General features: G+C 41.5%; 1 protein-coding gene across 1 annotated transcript in view; it reads left to right on the top strand.

Annotated features, from left to right (window-relative positions):
- The window catches only part of DROSHA (drosha ribonuclease III), a 649,328-nt gene that overhangs the window by 97,207 nt on the left and 531,557 nt on the right, over nt 1-20,564 (top strand). Inside the window, exons 6-7 of the mRNA XM_082259249.1 lie at nt 4,061-4,212; nt 18,621-18,701. Coding sequence (XP_082115375.1) covers nt 4,061-4,212; nt 18,621-18,701 — 233 coding nt within the window. The remainder of the gene's footprint in view (nt 1-4,060; nt 4,213-18,620; nt 18,702-20,564) is intronic.

The following is a 20,564-nucleotide window of genomic DNA, read 5'->3' as shown; positions in this document are numbered from 1 at the left end:
CACTTACAGAACAGCGATATGGCTTCTCGCCTATCTCCCAGCTTTTTGCTGCAGGCGTTTATAGGGCTTTTTTGAGGACATGTTTGGAGTCAGGCATGACATCTGAACTTCTGTGTAGGGGTATATATACATACACCCATGTCTGTATATATACACATACACATATATAGGTGTGAAAGTAGCAGAACACTATGTTTGCGCTAATGAAATAATTAACACCAATATGTTTCCGCTCCTATCACACCTATGTATGTGTATATATACATATAAGTGTGTGTGTGTATATATACCCCTATACAGAAGTTCAGATGTTTTGCCTGCCTCCAAAGACCCACAAATAATGCCCAAAATAAACGCCTGCAACAACACCCCTGTGCATTTTTTTTTGGCGCAGGCAGAGCTGAAACTTCACAGGTACACTTTTTAGACCCCCCAGACACTAAGGCTCCGTTCACATGTCAGCGTATGGATCGCAGGCAGAACCGTCGCGGTTCCGCCCGCGATCCGGAGATTATTGCAAATCGCGGGACACCTGTGCGTTGCCCGTTGATTTGCAATAGCCCCCCAAACGCTGAGCGATGTTGCCGCGATTTCCGCCTGCCGAATCGCGGTAACATCGCGCAAAAAAAATCTCGGGACGCAATACGCTCCAAAGAAGCTCTTGTACTTTTTTGGGCATAATGCGTCCCGTGATTTTTTTTACTGCGCAATGTTACCGCGATTCGGCAGGCGGAAATCGCGGCAACATCGCTCAGCATTTGGGGGGCTATTGCAAATCAACGGGCAACGCACAGGTGTCCCGCAAATTGCAATAATCTCCGGATCGCGGGCAGAACTGCGGCGGTTCTGCCCCCGATCCATACACTGACATGTGAACGGAGCCTAAATCCAAAGAAATCTCATTTTTTTTCCAATAATTTTTTCAATAATTGGCTCCCTTTAAAAAATGACAATTTTTAAGAACTTTTTTTTGTGTGATTAATAGTCCCTGGGGCATGACCCAGAACCCTAGGCACTTTTTAGGGGCATTTATTGGGTTTTAGGGCTTCGAAATGGTGTTTTTTGATTACCGAAGTTCGGGTCCCATTGATTTCAATGGGGTTCTGAAATCCGGGCCGAATTTTTGGGAAGTTCGGGTGTTCTGGTCGAACCGAACTTTTGAAAAGTTTGATCATCCCTAATAGCAACCAGGTGCAGCTGCACTTAAAAAGCTAAAGGAACAAAAGAAAACTTGCTCTAGGTTGGTAGGCACAACCGGTGCCAAGGAATGCAAGGTAGGGGGTAGAGAGTTCTTACGACCAAGCGAGGGTATCAGGCCGCTTAGCTGCGCACATTCCCGTGTCTGCTAATTAGCTTAATGGTTTTTGTTGGATCTTTGTGGTAAGGGGTGAGCATGCTGGTTTCTTGTGGTGCTCTGATCAATTGGGACTACGTCAGATTCATCAGGAACAATACCCCATTCCTGTAGGAGTCGTATCCCGTTGTGCACCGAGGATACCGTATGCTTGGGTCCATTGTGAGTGATGGATATTCTGGCAGATCCTATCCATTGGTACTGGATATAATTGTTGTGAAGCTTCTTGGTGATTGTGTAAAGCTGTCTACGGAGGCTCAGGGTGTGCTTAGATAGGTCTGCAAAGATTTGCAGCTGGCCATAGGGGTCAGGTAGGGTTCCTCATGCTCTGGTTTTCTGCATAAATTACTCCTTCATGTGGTGAAAGTGAATCAGAAGAATCACATCTCTGGGCACAGTATCTGAGAGGAATGCAGGTTTTGGCAACCTGTCAATGACCAGCTCAATGTTTTTCTTGTCAGGAAGTATGGCTTTAATCAGGCCTCGGGCGTATGAAGATAGATCAGCGGGTTGCACCGATTCCGGAAACCTGCAAATTTTATTGTTACAACGGGACCTATCGTCTGTGTCTGCTATTTTGTCTTTTATCCATCTAGTGTTATGAGCCTGGTCCTCCTGAGTGTTGATAATGTCATTTACAGTGTTAGTAAAGTCTCCTATGTTCGCTTTAATGTGTGAGACCCTAACCTCCAGCACATCAAATCAATGCTGTGGCCGAATCTCTGCATGAGGGAGAGCATGTCAGACTGTAGTAAGCACCTCAAGGACATTAACATGTCCTTGAGTGTAGTGTCTATCACCAGTTGTCCCACAGTGGGAAACGTAGCTATGGAGTCAGGCTGGGGGCTCTGTAGTGGCAGTATATTAGACAGTGAAGAAATTTGGCTCAGCTCAGAGCGGATTGCGGCAGCATCCAGGCGCATTTTTGCCTTTGCTGGGCTGCTGGAGACGGAACTGAATGGAGGAGACAGTGTGGACTCCGCTCTGGAGCTTGGGTAAGTGTCCAGAGCCTCCTGAGAGAGAGCAGGTTGCGCCGGATGAAGGGAGAGCAAAGCCACGGGCGTTGCATTCAAGGTCCAGCCGCAGCGCCATCTTGGCTGCGCCTCATGGTCGACTGGAACAATTAGGCCGTCAGTTTGCTGGGAAGCCTATCATCTTAAATTTTTAGTAAAATGCCTTCTGGGTGTTGCGGGGTAAGATGCTTGGCTCGGGTGCGCTGGTGGCGACAGCGGGAAGTGGGCAGACGCTGGTTATAGCGTGCCGGTGTGCGGAGCTCCTTCTTTATGCAGCCATCTTACTAGCGCGCCGGTGACGCCGCCCCAGGTACCTGGTTTTGATGGGTACCCGCTCCCACTTCTGGCTCAGTTCAGCCCCCTTCTTTTCCCCCCGTAGCCGGCCCATTCACATGGCACACCCTGCTTCATTCATGAGTAGAAAGAAACCAGCTGTGAAGACGCAAGGCTTCACTGCCTGTTTCTCTTAGTCAAGATGGCAGTGCAAGCACCCAATAGCTGATTGAAAAATCGTCTCTGGTGAGGACACCGCTGGATCCCCTGACAGGTAAGTGTCCTAATATTAAAAGTCAGCAGTTACAGTATTTGTAGCTGCTAACTTTCTGTCTCTGAAGAGCTAGGGGCACATTTCCCAGCAGGTTTTCAGTCTAAGTTGGGGAAAACGCAACTGAAACATGGCCGTAGCAACTATGAGACAGTAGACTTCTGACAGTAGGAGTGGGTGGCAAGACCCATGGCATCAGAAAGAGTACACAGGACATGATGTATTACCAGGTGCTGCTGTAAATGGCCTTTGAACCCTGCCTGAGATCTCACTACTTGATGTTGGTCAAGTTGAGCTAGAGTGCCTAGGCTCCCACAGTCAGATAAGCTTTTTAAAATGAGTGCAGTGCTACATAATACTTTTCTTATTAATTTAGAACTCTGCACTATACTGTTGTGTGGTGTTGCTTTGTATTTTGCTAGTATGCAAAGTGCTCCTCCAGACTGCTCGTACAAGGCATAAATGGGGTTTTTCAACACTGGGCTTATTTTTCCTTTTTAACTACAATATATATATATACATACAGAATAAAGCTAGTTTATTTCTAAAACCTCTGAATCCTTTGTAACTTTTATTGTACATAGATTTTAAAATGATTCCATTTTTTTAACCCTGAAAGGTAAACTGCCTTTTTTGGATTGTTTCCTCATTTTTACCTGGTCTGGCCAACTCTAGACACTTTTAGGTAAAACAACAAAACTGCATAATGTACAGCCTTCTCTTCCTTTGTGTACATTTGATTAGTGGGCTGTACAGTCCTGGGCTAGGCGAAGACTTCATATAATGCTGTCAGGGTATTGCGTTTATCTTTTTGAAAGCATTAGCCACGTAACATGGTTCATATTAGAATTGACTTTTATGAAAGGTCATTGAATACTCAATGTGTGCCAAGACAGCATGAGTTATCAAAGCAGTGAGAGTTATACTGTGGTTCATAGTGCAGTCACTGCAGTTGCTTTGGTACCAGACTGACATACAATATCTTTGCAACCTTGAGAAACTTGCCTTTATGCTATATAATAACAGTCGGTGTGATCTGTGAGCATGTGTCATGGTTAAACCACAGAATTATGTTAAGGTCCTTGGTCGTGTAAGGATGGAAATGATCATATATTAGAGATGTGCCTCACTTGTTCCTTTTATTTACAGAAAGCTCCAGTGATTCTGACTGTGATACGGATGATGATAGCTGCTCCAGCAGCTCAGATTCTGAAGTGTTTGACGTGATCGCAGAAATAAAGCGAAAGAAAGCTCACCCCGACCGCCTCCATGAAGAGCTATGGTATAATGACCCTGGTCAGGTTTGTATTCTCGCTACTTACTTACCATTTGCCTGGAATGATGTGGAAAGCCGTGTTGTTTGTGAATGAGTATCAGCACAGTTATTAATGAGCATCGAATGTAAAACTCCAGTCCAATTAGGAAACGGGATGTTTCAAAAATTGAGTTGTTGAAATCACTTAATATAACTGATAATAAATGCTCAATGGAACAGTGGCTAAAATACACTTCAGTACGTCATTATTTGTCTGTGCTCATCTCTGCGTAATGGATCTCTGCATAATGGAGCAGATTATGGCCATTGTGGTAGGTGAACATTGTTTAAAATGCAAGTCCAGGTAATGTTTTTTTTTTTTTTTTTTTTAAATCAATGCTTACCCCTAAAATATGTGCCTCATCTCTCTTACAGTCTGTAAAATATTTCCTGTAGAGCTGTAGGGATGGCCATTTCCTTTACCACCAAAGCTCAGAATGAGCATTGGAGGCAAAATCTTTCAGTGACAACAGCACCTCTCTACCTCTCCCTCCAACCGTGGAGGTACCTCAAAGTGACATGCAGAACTGATCTATTCCCAGTGTTATGTGACTACATACCATGTTGCCAACACAAGCCTGTGCATCAATCCCTTCTCCTAGGCTACATCTTTTTAAATAGCCAGATCAGATAACCTGATTTTAGATGATTTAATGACTCTCTCAGTTTATTTTTATAGGATGATTTTTTTTAATGCACGTATTGAGGCTTTCTCCTCCAAACTAAACTTTGACGTCTTTACATCTTAAGTCATCAGACCTCTTCAACTCTGATATGCTGAGGACAACCCCACACCGAGCCCAAAATGCAAATTCCTGCAGCTGTGGCCACAGCATACACTTTCATTTTATAACATCAGCATTGTAATAGCAATACAAACAATAGTTAAAGCGGAGTTCCGGTCTCAAAAATTTTTTTTCGATAAAAATACCCCCGGGACAGTCAGGGCTAGTGCATTTCAGCAATGATAGCCTCTGAACTGCCCCCGGGTTCACTTACCTTTTAGAGGAAAAACTTACCTTGAAAATGTCTTGTCCAGCGCTGCCAACTCAGGTGTGGACAGCTGAAGCCAGAGCGTCCTCTTCAGTTTCTCTTCGGTGACGTCTGAGTCCCAGAATGCCCTGCACCGGTCCGGAAGTGACGAGCAGGGCCAGGGCAGGCACATTGATTCCTGGGAGCGATGACGTTCGGCTCCCAGGAATCAATGCAAGCAGGAAGTCACAGCGCGAGCCGCGGCCGCAGAGGGAGGAAGTGGAAGGAAGTTAAGTGTATTTTCTTCAAAAACAAGGTAAGTAAAGCAAAAAAAAATATTGTGATTATCCAATTCTTTTTCAGGTTACTTAGAGCAAGCGGATGTTAAATTTTAGTTTTGAGGCTTAAACTCCACTTTAATTTTAAAAATATTATATAATTACATGAAAAATCTCCTTTCATGTTGTAAGTGCTGCCTGTCTGCTGACTGATGCTTTCCACAGCTTCCTGGATTCCTGACATGTTTTCCAGCTTCTCCTCTGCTGTTTACTTTCAATTTCTAAGGATTACATCTCCCATGGTACCTTGCTGCCTGCAAGCAAGGCTTCCTGTACTGACTCTTCTTCCTGAAACTTCTCCTTCCAACACCACTGTTGTTCAAAAGGCAGGCTCTGTGAAATGTGTGACACACAGCAGTACCTACACACAGTACATCGTAATTATGTGTCACAGAATTCAATGCAAGTAAATGCTCAGGGCTCTTAACACAAATTTACAAACTTCAACATCATTTAGATTAATAGGAGTAGGCTAGAAAATATTGAAATACAATGTGGAAATGAAGAAATGTGACTTTAAACATTGACTATGGATACGCTTTGTGGTTTCTTTGGGGCCATTTTATTATTTGATCTTACAAATACATTATTACTTTAGTGTGGCGTTCTTTAGGTTTTTAGATTAAAATGCCTGTTAATTTGTAACTTTGTGAAAGGTTTGTTAAACTCCTCTTACAAAAAAGAGAGAAAAAAAAAAACATACCAATTGGTAAATTAGATCAGAGTTTCTATAAAACTCAGACAAGTGTGTGGGGGTGGGTTGAGTTGAGCTTTCCCCTTTTTTATTTTTTTTTAGATTCTTTATTTTTTTTTAGATTCTTTTTTTTTTTTTTTTTTTTGACTCACTGCCTATGCTGAAAGTCAATTACAACCATCAACTGCTCTTATGGTAAAATAATACTTTCTAAGGTTCCTTCTGCTAGTTTGAGGGCAATTTTTGTCAACTAATCTTGTGTGATAAAACATCCTTTACAGGCAACACATGCAATTTGTGTTAATTTACTGCAATAATTACTGTTTATATGTTATTGTTTGTTTAAAAAAAAAAAAAAGAAATTTCCAGTTTAAAAACTGGCAATACATGTAACAAGATTAAAGACCTCTGAGATTCGAAGACGACAAGTGCTAAGGCTTTAAAAAGACATAACTTAGTGTAGAGGCAAGTATATTTTCTACTTAATGGGACTGGTTTACATCAAATGGATCAAAGCAAAAGTGGAGCTCTTGCCAATAGCAAATAATGCTTTAGCTTTGAAATGAAGCAGAGGATGTAATTGGTTGCTATGGGCAGCTGCTCCAGTATTCTTTGCTCCAGCTTTTGTAAATTGGTCATGGTTTCTAAGGTATGCGACTGATGTTATATAAAGCAAATATAAGAGAATTGTCTCAAGAATGCACCAGATTAATATATATTCTTCCAAAAATCTGTAGGAGCTAGTTTATTAAAAAAAAATAAATAAAATTAAAGATGATGCCTGTATCAAGCTGAAATAAGATATTTTTTCTAGAAGACTGAAGCAAGCAAAGGTACAACACCATTGTTTTCTCTTCACACAAACCTTCATAGAGTGCCATGGTTCAATAAAGGCAGTCTGTTTGGAAGCAAATGGTGAAACCATACTAGTGCGCTATGTTTACAAATAAAATTACATAATACTGCAGGTCCATACAAAAGTGTATCCAAAAAACTACAAAAATGCATAATAAATGACATATAAAATTGTGCAAAAGAAAATGTCCACCAGTGTGAATAAAATAGTGATGAGAAATTATAAAATTGAAAAACAGTCACTTATGAAAAAATTCCAAAACCATGGCATAACCACTAAACATAAAAATGAAATGGATAGTGTCCAGCAAACAATTTCTTGAATATGAAAATTCCGCAACAGATAGTGTGAAGTGGTGCATGCAACCTCAATGTGATCAAACAAGAATGGGTGGCTGCTTACCAGAGACACACAATCTCAAATCCTGGAAAATGTGAAGCATAAGCTCTAGGATATCGCTTGTCACAACAGAGAGTGGAATCCCTATAGATCCGACAATCCACAGATGGAGGTTCTCAAAACTCGGAGGACTGGAGCGATCATGCACACCCCAGACTTTCCAAAGATCTCATCTCAATAAATACAGAGGCTAATAGTGCATTACCACTTTAAAAATATATTTATTATAAAAAGGTGCATTTACACAGATCTTGAAGAAATACAGCTTTGCGAGTGTGCACGGCCGCCTGCAGTGCGGTCCGTGCGTGGTGGCTACGCGGCTGACTCCAGCTGACGTGTTTTCCTTCAGAAGGCATCAGCTGGGATTGGATTGGAATCCCAGCTGAAGCCTTTTGAGGGAAAACTCATCGGGTGGAGTCAGCTGCGTCGTCACCATGCACGGACCGCACTGCAGACGGCCATGCACACTCGCAAAGCTGTATTTCGTCAAGATCTGTGTAAGTCAACCTTTTTATAATCTGTTTTAAAAGTGGTAATGCACTATTAGCCTCTCTATTTATTGAGATGAGATCTCTGGAAAGTCCACATGATCCCTCCAGTCCTCCGAGTTTTCCACTGTCTGGTGGGACAAGTAATATCCTAGAGCTTATGCTTCACATCTTACAGGCTTTGAGATTACTGCAGAGTGCAGTGGCCAGGAGTAAGTATTGCAACATGCAGAGGCCAGGAGTGAGTATTGCAGAGTGCAGGGTCTGGTAATACATATTGCAGAGTGCAGGGGTCAGGAGTAAGTATTGCAGCGTACAGGGGTCTAGAGTATTTATTGCAGTGTGCAGGGGTCTAAAGTAATTAATGCAGAGTTCAGGGGTCAGAAATATGTAAGCAGATTGCAGGGATCAGAAATAAGTATTACGAGGTGCAGGGGTCAGGAGTAAGTAATACAAAATGCAGAGGTCAGTTGTATGTAATGCTTAGTACAGCGGTCAGGAGTAAGTGATGCAGAATGCAGGGGTCAATAGTAGTAGAGGAGTAGTACTCCGAGATAATGAGTAGGTAACACAGAGTTCAGAGGTTAGTTGTGAGTAAAGTGCAGGGATCAGTATCACCGCATAAAATTCCTTTTCAATTGTAAAATGTACTCGCTAACCTCAAATGCAATGGTGCCTGGCAGAGTGAGAAGAATCCTTCAAGGTATTCCTTTGGTTGTGTCCTATGCATCAGAGTCAAGGAGAAGCCTAGGACTTTAGCTCTAAGAGGTGGCATTATAAAGTCGGTCACAATCAATGTAGTTGTCACTTGCAATCTAAGGGTTGCTGACCCCCGCCCTAATGTGATCCCTAACACTAATTAACTCTGGCAATATTACATTTTTCTCTTTTTTTTTTTTTTTATGCAAAAGGACTAAAATGCTGATTTTATATAGATCTGTAATTTGGTCCTGTATGTCAGTATGCTGTTATCACCTAAACATTTATTTTTCCTCTACTGAAATGTTTTGGTACATAATTGTTTTGATGTTAATTTAGTACTTAAAAACACTTTTGCAAAACTGTGAAGTTAAGATTACACTGTGTAATGAATCTCATTTCCTTTCTTTATAAGAAGTACTTCCTAAATGTATGATAATGAGAAAATTACTATTTTATAGCACTGAAAACATGCCAGTAAGATTCAGTAATTCTCCAGAAATGAATGTTAATAGTTATTCAAGTACTTTAATATAAATTCTGACTTGTTTTATGTATTTTAATTTATTTTCAAGAATTCTGCATTCATAGTTAAAAAAAAAAAAATGTTGGTACAAGTTTATACTGCATGAATTCCATGTTCATGTTAACCCCGTGTAAAGCAGAACATATGCAAGGATTTCCTCCTTGAAGAGTAACATTCAGAAACATCAACTTTATGAGATACTAAAAATCCTTAACATGTTTTTACCCAAAATTAATATTTATTTTTGGCAGGTGTCAGAGAGTTAAATTGGTTGTGAACCCTCACCTATATCCAGTGAGGCGACTAGCCCTAGTAGATACATAAAGATTAAACAAATCCTCCTACATAAGTTTTATCTGTTTATTTCCAGCCACATCTTCTCTACATCTGTGTAAAGTTTAAAAGCCATATCTTTTTCTGAGCTTCCAGTGGTAGGGGATCTGCCATCACACACTGCACAGCTGAGAGGAGAGCTGAGTGTAATCTGTAACATGAGTGTAGGGAAGGGACACACCCCCTCTACATAATTTCCTAGGGAAACATGCACAGCTGAGGCTGTCAGTAACAGTCTGTCTGCTGGAAGCCCCATCCCCCTTGATCCCTTGGAGTTGGCACAACCTGCCAGAAATGACCTTGCTGAAAGCAGAGGAACTAGACTGCAGACAGAAATCACACTCAGTGCTTTGGGCTGAGGTATGTTAACACTATAGTAGGATATGCTTTGTTCATTTTTAATGTGAGAGGTTTTAAATCATCTGACTGTTTAATTATAGGGACTCTGCTGGTGAAATCTCTGCACTTGAGTTCCTGGATCTGCTGAGAGGCCCCCCTCCTTCCTGCTAGATTTTTTTGTACTTATTGCTACCAAGCAGAAAGGAAAATTATTCTGTGACAGGGAGAGCTCTTTGAAAAACTGTTATAAGTGGGAAAGATGTTAGTGTAGTTTTCTGTGCCAATGAAAAAAAATATAGTCCAGTTGTGTGGTGAACCCTTCATAATATAGTGAGAGCTCACAGAAATTTCAGAACTTACAAATACATCCTCCAAGACTCCATATTCAACTCCATATTCAACTAAAAAACACTTTTAGGACCCTATAATGGGTTTTGTTTTTTGTCATATAGTGCCTTTATTCAGTAAATATACACTTGAGTTCAGAACATTAATTTTCATTGCCGAATTTTTGGTATTCTCTGTGAGTTTTTGAGCATTGGAGCACAAAAGGTTTGATTTTATAGTAGTGATGTTCTCGGAATAATAACCGTAACCTGCTTCATTTGCCTTTTAATTTGAGTTTCATATAATTTTCCAATCACCTTTCCAGTTTGGCAACAAGGAGTCTTCTTTATAGAGGGCTTAGTACCACAAATCTCATTTACAGCTTGCCAGTAGCTTTCTGAAATTTAGACCAGATGTTGAAAATAATTTTAACGCCCCTGGTAACAATCATATTTTTGACATGACTTATTTTAAATATATTTAGGTGGAAAGGAACAGTATCTACATCACAGATGTAAAGGTAGTTAAAAAGTAGGAAGCTCAGAGCTGGACACTTTTTTCCCTTATGGAAATGAGTGATACTTTGCAAATCAAATATATTTACTCTGTTAGATATTTGGTCACTGTGCTTACATTTATATTGCATGACAAAGTATGTTCCATGTGTTCCATTTATTTTTTCTCAAATGATAAATGTAAACAAGTCACATTGATTGTGTGTGTGTCTTCATTGTTGAACCACAGCATTTTTCCTGATTTTGTAAATGTCCTGGTAAACAGACTTTCTTTCTTGCCCATTGAGGGACACAGGAATTTAGAAACATTTGGGTTATACTGCCACATACAGGAGGTTGGGACACTGTCAAGCTGAACAATTTTAAGACAGCCCCATATAACCCAGCATGCCTCAGTTTTTGCTAGTGTCCTTTGAGGTTGGACACATTTTAAAATGTGTTTTTGCTAGCCTTCCCTGATTTGTGAAATGTTTTCCTTTACAACATCATTTAAGATTTCTCGCTACAGTGCTGCCTGGGCTGGTCTTCACAGCTCTAGCCACTCTTGACTTCTTTGCCCCAATAGCTGAACACAGACAACTTTCTGTCCCCAGAGGCTCCCCTGCAGTGTTTCTAAAGCTCCTGAGGTCCTTAATTTAACTGACTTTATGGGCCCAGTTAACATCTCTGATTCAGATCTAGACTCCCAATAGTCTTATCTGTGTAGTGACTAGGGATGCACCGAAATTTCGGCCACCGAAATTATCGGCCGAAAATGAGCCTCTCTCATTTCGGCCGATAATGGGTTAACAGTGCCGAAAATAAAAATGGCCGCCGTGGGGAAGGAGGAGGGCGCAGCGCAGCGCAGGGCAGGTTTCAAAAGTCCCGCCTCTGGCCGGCCGTCCGCCTCTTAATAATGTCCCTACTACTCTGTGCATTATGAATGGACATACTAGGCGGGGGGCGGGGCGAGCGGCCGCTATAGAGAGAACTATTGTGATCCTTCACTGTCAGCTCCTCACGTCTATGTATGAATGAGAACTGAACTGAGCTGACACCGGGCGGGGGGGCGGGCGGAGCGGCCGCTATTAGCTGTGACTATGTGAGAGTTTCACTTCCCTGACAGGCACGTATCTCCGCTGACAAGGAAGAGAAGCTCTCACATAGTCACAGCTAATAGCGGCCGCTCCGCCCGCCCCCCCCGCCCGGTGTCAGCTCAGTTCAGTTCTCATTCATACATAGACGTGAGGAGCTGACAGTGAAGGATCACAATAGTTCTCTCTATAGCGGCCGCTCGCCCCGCCCCCCGCCTAGTATGTCCATTCATAATGCACAGAGTAGTAGGGACATCATTGAGAGGCGGTGCCGCCGGCCAGAGGCGGGACTTTTGAATGCAGGAGAGGACACCCGAGGAGGAGGACGCTGAGGCAGTGGGGGAGGGGGGAGGGGAGCTGAGGCAGCTTACCAATGCTATTAGTATTATGAGGCATGAGGGGTTAATGTATTGTCACTGCTGGTCACTCATCTATTAGTGACTGACCAGTGGCAGTTAATTAACCCCTTTTGTGCTGCATTAGTGCAACCAGTGTCAGTGTTAATTAACACTGGTTGCACTAATGCAGCACAAAGGGGTTAATTACCTGCCACTGGTCAGTCACTAATAGATGAGTGACCAGCAGTGACAATACATTAACCCCTCATGCCTCATAATACAAATACCATTGGTAATTAAATTAACCTCTTGCCAACCCATCACAGTACATATACTGTGACAGGGTGGCAGCGACAGGTGTAGGTGTACGTTGCTGCCTGTTTTTGGTTTATGTCCCTGTTCTATCCATTTCAAATTTTTTGGGGGAAAAAGTCATTTTCGGTTTCGGTTTCGGTTTTCGGCCAAGGGCATCCTGCATTTTCGGTTTCGGTTTCGGCCCAAAATTTTCATTTCGGTGCATCCCTAGTAGTGACTGTTTTTGAGGTACTTCAGTCTCCTGCTGTTGACTCAGATTTACAGGGGGATGTTTCAAACCCTATTGATTTATTGAGCATTATCCTGCACCTGGAAGGTCAACTAGCTGTTTCAGACCTTGGGTCTTCTACAGCTCCTACAGCTTTTCAGTGCACCTGCTTTTTAAGACATTCCTCTATGTGGACTGGACACACCCTGAAGGAATTTGGGACCTAGTATGTCAGAACGTTTCCCCTATAATAAGGATTTTGTAATTCAGTGGTTTGTTCCCATAGTCAATACACCAGTGACCCATCTTGAATGGAACTCTAGTAAATTAGATGGGTGTGCTCACTTTTTGGGATTCCACTGAAATGCAGTTAAGAGAAGGGTTTAGGAACACCCTCACATGATCCATCAGTGCCTTCGGGCTAAGGGTTGGCCTTTTCTTGCCGGTGTGCCACATACCATAGGCTTAAAGGAGAAGTATAGCCAAAGCTTGTTTAGCTGTACTTCTCCTGTGGATCACAAGAGTACAGTTCGTTTTGCACTCCTGTGACCCATTTTCAGCGGACAGCAGGCTGAAATCACAGAGCCATTACAGGCTCTGTTAAGATCGTGACCATGTGGTTGGGATCCACCCACATGCCTGGACCGAAGGTTTCTGATTTTTCCCTGTGCTCAGGCAAGCGGTCTGTTTTCTACTCTGCACAACACTCAGAGGACTACTGTTGATGACACTGTCTTTCTTAGAGATAATACATTGACATCTGGCTCTCAGTAAGCGGTAGTTTCCACCCTGAAGGGAGATGTTTGTGCACATGGGTGCTCCATAATTCTTGCAAGGCAGGAAGAAATGGAGATCTGTGTTCTTGATTAGCAGGGGGTGCGTTTAAAACAATGCAGTGTCCACAATGCAGTCTTCGAACTGCCGTTTCTGTCCATAGGATGAATGATGCACAGTCTCTGAGCTCAGGGCCTGCCTCGAGGGGGGAGTGGAAGTGATCTCTAAACATGCAGAAATAAGAAAAAAGAAGGCGCCTTCTTTTTTGTTGGAACACACTGGGATTCTCACTCAGTTGGGGATAGAATAAATTTTTTTTGGAATGTGATTAAGATAGGTTCTTTTTCCATGGCTGACCTGTAGCCTCTTGAAGAACCTCCTTCAATTCCCTTATTATTCAGTTGAATGTGCATAGCAGTGCAGTGAGGGTTCCTGCCTCTCGCTTCATTTATACAGATTCTTTGCTTGATTGGGACAAATCAGGAGGTTCTTAGAACCATGTTCTGTGTTCAAGGTATGGCAGGTCCTGTAGAGTTTCTCCAGTAACACCACAGATGTTTACATAGATGATTTTTGCTCATCCTCTTATTCTGTTTTTTCCTTGCACCAATCTGGGGTTGTGGTATACTCTTTATCTCTGCCTACCGTTGTAGAAGTACCTCTTATGAACCCCCCCCCCCCCCTTCTTTCAGCTAGACTGGTTTTAGGCTTGGTACTTTTGAGCTTGGGCATTTCTTAGCCATCCTTTTGTGATATTATACTGTGAGGATTGGTCTTCTCCTATGAATCTGTTTTCGTGTACAAAGTTCCTTCTGTGGTTCTGTTTTTCTGGTTACTTGCCCCATTTTTTTTTCTTTTTGACCACATCACATTGTTTATCTTTTATTAGGTGTTTGACATGTTTGGCTTACAATTTTTCTGTTTGTCAATGTCCCAACTCCCTGTAGGTCACAGTACAAGAAAAACATTTTTTGGTAAGCCTCAAAAATCTTACCAAAGCAGCCCTATAACTGTATATGTCTAAAGTTATGGTTCAGAGATTTTATATATGATACAAATTGAAGTAAAAATTGCTATACAGTTAATTTGAGACAGACTCTTACAGTTCAGACTGTGCTTATCATAACAAAATATATTGGCAGAGGTTAGTGTCAGTGAAAACAGAATTTTATGGGATGGATGGGGGGAGGTGCTAGGTGCTTCGTGCACGTGATGCCGTCCATTCTGGGGTAGTGGGCATCTACTTCGTCTCCCGCCGCTGACAGCCACATAGACACCAGCAGTAACCGGCACCTGGATGGATCAGTGCCTGTTTATGGCAGTCCTGCTGCTCGCCCAGGGCTCCCCACCTGCTAGCCCCGGACACAGGAGGCTGACAACAGAGGAGAAGCACCTGCATGTTCCCTTCCCCTCCTGAGGGAACATTCAGACAGAGAACACACACAATAGATGGCTGGCAGCTGTAAATGCAGGGAAGAGAAAGAGAGCTGGGGAAGGAAGGAGAGGATTTGGTGGAGCCCTGGTGAACTAGACCCTGGATCCAGCTGGGGACGTAGCTGCGCCTCCTAGAAGGCACCCAAGGTTGGTGTAGGAAAAATAAATGGACTCAAAGAAACTGACATGGTGAACAGATGCCTTCCTCAGACATAAGCAAATTGAATATGCGCATGCATGTTTTGATGAGACTTCCCTGTTTGTGACTGTACTAACTATTCTCCACCCACTCATCCATCCATCCGCCTACCAATCCACCCACCTATCTCCTTATGTCTTTTTGAGAACCAGAGCACTTGGATGTGTTAGTGTTCCATATAATTACCATTAACCTCTGCATGAACTTCTTCTATCGCTGATATTTCATATAACTATGAAATGTATCCAGTTGTGTGTATACATACTCAGTCATCTATTCACTCTCCCACCCACTTTTTCTTCTGTCCATCTACCCACCTACTCGTTCATCTAGCTAACCAACAGTTATATGTTTATTAACTTATCCTTACAAATTAACAGTGGAAGATAAAACTGCCTCCTTGTCTAACAACCTTAGCACCCACTCCTCCCCTTGGAAAGGGCGGAGCACATTTATTTGGCTGTAAGAGACTAAGATGAGAGGTAAAACAAACAAGGTGGGGCTGGAAAAATCACACTGGCAAAGGAGAAGAAAGCAGGGGCTGGCATTATCAGGCAATAACTATTTCCCGATTAACAGACTGGATTCACAATAATAAGGATAAAAGGTGGGTTGAGAGCGAGCATGCACAAAGTAAAATAGATTTAGGAAAGATGGTTTGGATTTCATGACATCAGGATTTAGCAAATAGCACGAATCCGCTAACAGGAAATGTTTTTAGAATATGGGATAACCTGTGTAGGCACTATCACAGGGAACACAACTTACTGTTGATTTAATTATTAGACACAAATTATTTTACACCTGGAAAAGATGATTACCTATATTTTGTTAGATGGGCAAAAAAATTAGATAATACAGTTACAAGATGTGATGACAGGGGATAGGGTTTGTTCACTTTTTCAGATAAAGCAAAAATGGGGGAGTATGCCATTAGATAAATGGAGACATGCACAAATACATTTTGCACAGACATTACCACAGCCATTATGCGGAAACAATAAACCTAAACCAATAGAAAAATTGTTCAGCTCCCAATCCAGTGTTCAGCATAGTATCTCCAAAATATATAAGGTACTAGTGAAAGAAATAGAACCAGAGTTCCCGCCTTACCTTGGAAAATGGGAGCGAGACCTAGGGGTAGGATTAAATGAGAACCAGGAAAGGAGAATGCTAAAACGAGCGTGTTTTTCCTCCAGGGATGCCAGGACAACAGAAATGAGTTTCAAACTTTTTGCTAGATAGTATGTGACCCCGCTGAGGGCGTGGAGCTTTGGGCAAACGTGTCCTCTCTGTGTTGGAGGGGATGTGGCTCAACGGGAACCTAGGTGCATCTGTGGGGGGAATGCACTAAGATACAGGCTTTTTGAAAGGAGATCATGGAGGTTAGTCAGGAAATAACAGGGGAGCATATATATATATATATATATAGTTGAACTTTGGGGATGCCTATTTCATAAAACAGATAAACCTATAGCACAATATAAGATATCTCTGGTACCACACCTATTAAATGCAGCTAAAGGCCTCATACCCAGGTATTGGCGAACACAAAAAACCCCAAATGTAAAGGAATGGTTACTAAAAATTCATCAGACATGTTCCATCAAAGAGACCATGCATGCAGGGGAGAATTTAATAGAAAGATTTAATAATACTTGGAGAAAATGGATTTAGTTTAAGAAATCTGAGAGCTACATGGAAATGCTAGATACAGGCGAACGAGAATACATGGGGATATCCTATCTCAAGTATGCAGAGAACCGGCCAATTGGGAAAGATTGAGAAGGGGAAAGGTGGAAGCCCAGAAAAGGAGAGGGGAGGAGGTGGGGGGCTTGACAAGGGGGGAGCTTTAAAGTAGGGATCGACTGATTATCGGCAAATCCGATATATCGTGGACCAATATGCACTTTTCCCGATATAAATCGGAATCGGCCCCGGAGGTTACCGATATCGCTGATATTTTGGGATACCGGAGTGATGCCTGCAGCTAGAGGCATCACCCCGGTACCAGGGTCCATAGCTGACGGTCAGCTGTCTTGTAATGACAACTGATATGGCTGAGAGGCCACTCGGCTGTCATTACAAGGAGTGGGAGGGGACATCCCCCCCTCCCGCCGCCTTCCGGGGCACCCGTCTCACCAGGAGACCCGGGCGACCAACCTGCATGGCCGCCGAAGGCCCGATCAAAGACGCATTCGGCTCTGATTGGGTCTCTATGCAAAAACCCGGAAGTGATGTCATGAGTGACATCAATTCCAGATACTGTCTGGCGCCAGATTAAAAAATGACAGCATTCAAAACAGCCAAACTTGCAGAGGAGGGGTTTGGGGTCTTTTGGACCCCCAGATCCCTCCACAAATGTAGCTGTCAATAAATAAATTAAAAAAAATGTATTAAAAAATAAACAAAAATATCGTCCGATACGGATATGCATTTGCCAAAATATCCATATCGGTAACGAAAAAATGATATTGGTCGATCACTAGTTTAAAGGTTATGTTGGGGGGTACACAAACAGTTTATTTATTTTTTTTTTTTTCTCTTTCTCTGTTTTTGGTGTTTTTTCTTTCTTTGTTGATTGGGATATATATAAAGTTTGATGTAGTTTTTTTTAGGAAATAAATGAAAGAATTATAAAAAAAAATAGAATTTTATAATATTTAGTAGAGCACAAAATTCGATTTCTGACATCTTTTTAAAATGAAAGCACACCTTTGAAATTTCTCGTAAAAGTGTAATTTCCTTGCTTCCTACTGCTTCTCCCAACTGGGCCTTTATTTTGATAGGTGACAACACTGAACAAAGAGGGTGCAAAAGCAGGTGGGACCATGTTCAACTTTAATGGGAAAAGAGCATTTTAAAAATAACTTTAGCTGCCTATGCCACTTGATCATGTTGAAATGTAATTTTACCTATGCTTTTATTGTCTTCTCCTTATATGTTTTTTTCATCATATATTCAGTTTGAATTGCTCAAGTTTGTGAAAGATTTACTACTCGTAAATACATAAAAAGAATAAAGGCTTTGTTTAATGGCACTGCACAAAGATAAATGATGTACAGTAGCCGGAGAAAGTCAGACACTGGCTTTTACCTAGGTATGACTGCACTAAACCTTCTGTTGATATAGATTACTGTCCATCAACAATTCTCATACTGAGTAGATTAAATTAAATCCTTTTATTTCTGTGATATATTTTTAAAATCACACAACCACATATATGCATTTTCTGGAATTAATACTTTGGCTAGCCAATCAAGAGCAAGACTTAATCTAAATGTGACAGCTGTTCAACATCATCACAACTGTTGATATTATTTGTCTTAAAATACCCCGCAAAAAAAAACAAATGAGCCTCCCCAGATGATCACCACATCAATTCACTATAAGTTAATGTCTTATTATGTGAATATTTAGTTATAATTGGGTTTTCTTGCTTCATACACCTGAAAATTCTTAATGATCCTTAATATCATGGAGTGTGTTCAGCTGGGGTAAATGATGTAAATTGCTGTCTGAAATATTGCTATCCATGAACATGTGTTTTTTTTTTTTTTTCTTCAGATGAATGATGGCCCCCTGTGTAAGTGCAGCATTAAAGCCAGGAGTACAGGAATCAGACACAGCTTTTATCCTGGAGAAGAGGTAAATGCAGTCCCTCATAACCTGTTTCTGTCGCTTAAAAAAAAAAGCTTGTGCCTCAATCAGGTATGTTGGTTTTCTTGACTGATGTATGTTTTTCGTGTCACGTCACTCAATCTCACTTCAAGAAAGTGTTATGTATTGTTGCTATAAAACACAAAAAAAAACATGTTTATAATATTCTCTAATGGCAGAGCAATTGTGTGTATTTTAATAAAGTAAAAGTTTTGGAAAGTGTTGGGAGAGAATAGGACACCCATAATATTTTTATAGCTGTCTGTGCCCCTGTTATGGATTTTACTACCTCTATTTGCCCCGTGTACTGTTATCACAGAGAATGAAGGTGAAAGCAAAATTTAATTTTTTTTGGGCTGTCACCAGAGCAGGAATAGAAGGGAAATCTTCCAATGAATTTCCCAATAGACACAGATGTAAGAAAAAAAAAAATTACCAGGTGTTATAACACACACACACACACTCCATATTCCCATCGCACACATTCCTGGAATAAGCTCTAAAGGTACTGGGTGCTGTAGCGACCGCCAGAGGGATACTGGAACCTATACAGTATGTAGATATTTGCCAGCACACCAAGTTTCTTTAATTTCATCCAAACGTTTTTTTTTATTCATAAAAGACCGCATCACAAAATGGTGTATGTTTCAGAGCCACGCAGGACTCCTTCGTTAGGCGTGTGATAAGTGCATACTGTTGTGCAGAGATATTTAAGTGAACATCCACCAAACAGAACCAGAGAGTAGATGGCCCCTCCCGCCCCATGACAGCATATGATGTTATCGGTCCCCCCAACAAAAATATATGTCATATATACACACTACCGTTTAAAAGCTTGTGGTCACCCAGACAATTTCATGTTTTCCATGAAAACTCACAACTTAATTCATAAAATGAGTTGCAAATTGAATAGAAAATATAGTTAAGACATTGACGAGGGAAAAAATAATGATTTCGTCCTTCAAACTTTGCTTTTATCAAAAAATTCTCCATTTGCAGCAATTACAGCCTTGCAGACCTTTGGCATTCTAGCTGTCAATTTGTTGAGGTAATCTGAAGAAATTTCACCCCACGCTTCCTGAAGCACCTCCCACAAGTTGGATTGGCTTGATATACACTTCTTACGTACCATACGGTCAAGCTGCTTCCAAAATAGCTCTATAGGGTTGAGATCTGGTGACTGCGTTGGCCACTCCATTACAGACAGAATACCAGCCGACTGCTTCTTCCCTTGCATAGTTTGGAGGGGTGCTTTGGGTCATTGTCCTGTTGTAGGAGGAAATTGGCTCCAATCAAGCGCTGTCCACAGGGTATGGCATGACGTTGCAAAATGGAGTGATAGCTAAATCAAAATCCCTTTTACCTTGTACAAATTTCCCACTTTACCAGCACCAAAGCAGCCCAAGACCATCACAATACTTCCACCATGCTTGACAGTTGGCACCAGGCACTCCTCCAGCATCTAATAAATCAAATGGGGAAATCAGCGCCTAGGAAGCTTATGTGTAAAAACAATTACTCACCAGAAATGCAGCCGCTGAACCATAGCAAAAGCTATGTGGCAAGTAAGAGAAATAAATTAGGTGCAATATCTGTGAAAAAATTGTGAGACGAGAAAAAAATGTTTTTTTTATATATAAATGGTGGTGGTGAATAAATATGGGATGGTAGTGAAATTATTGTAAAACAAAAAATGCTAAAGCAAATGTATGCTAATTATAAGTGCTAGTGCTTAAGTGTAAACATATATGCTAATAAGCACCTGAAACCAATTGCTTGGTATGTATGGGTGCAAACTTAAGGTACTGGTGCTTCAGTGCAATGGTGTATATTTATAAACCATAATATTCA

Source organism: Pelophylax lessonae (genome assembly GCF_965119305.1).
Source record: "Pelophylax lessonae genome assembly, chromosome: 5".
Taxonomy (NCBI): Eukaryota; Metazoa; Chordata; class Amphibia; order Anura; family Ranidae; genus Pelophylax; species Pelophylax lessonae.
This window is presented reverse-complemented; position numbering and strand designations above follow the sequence as displayed.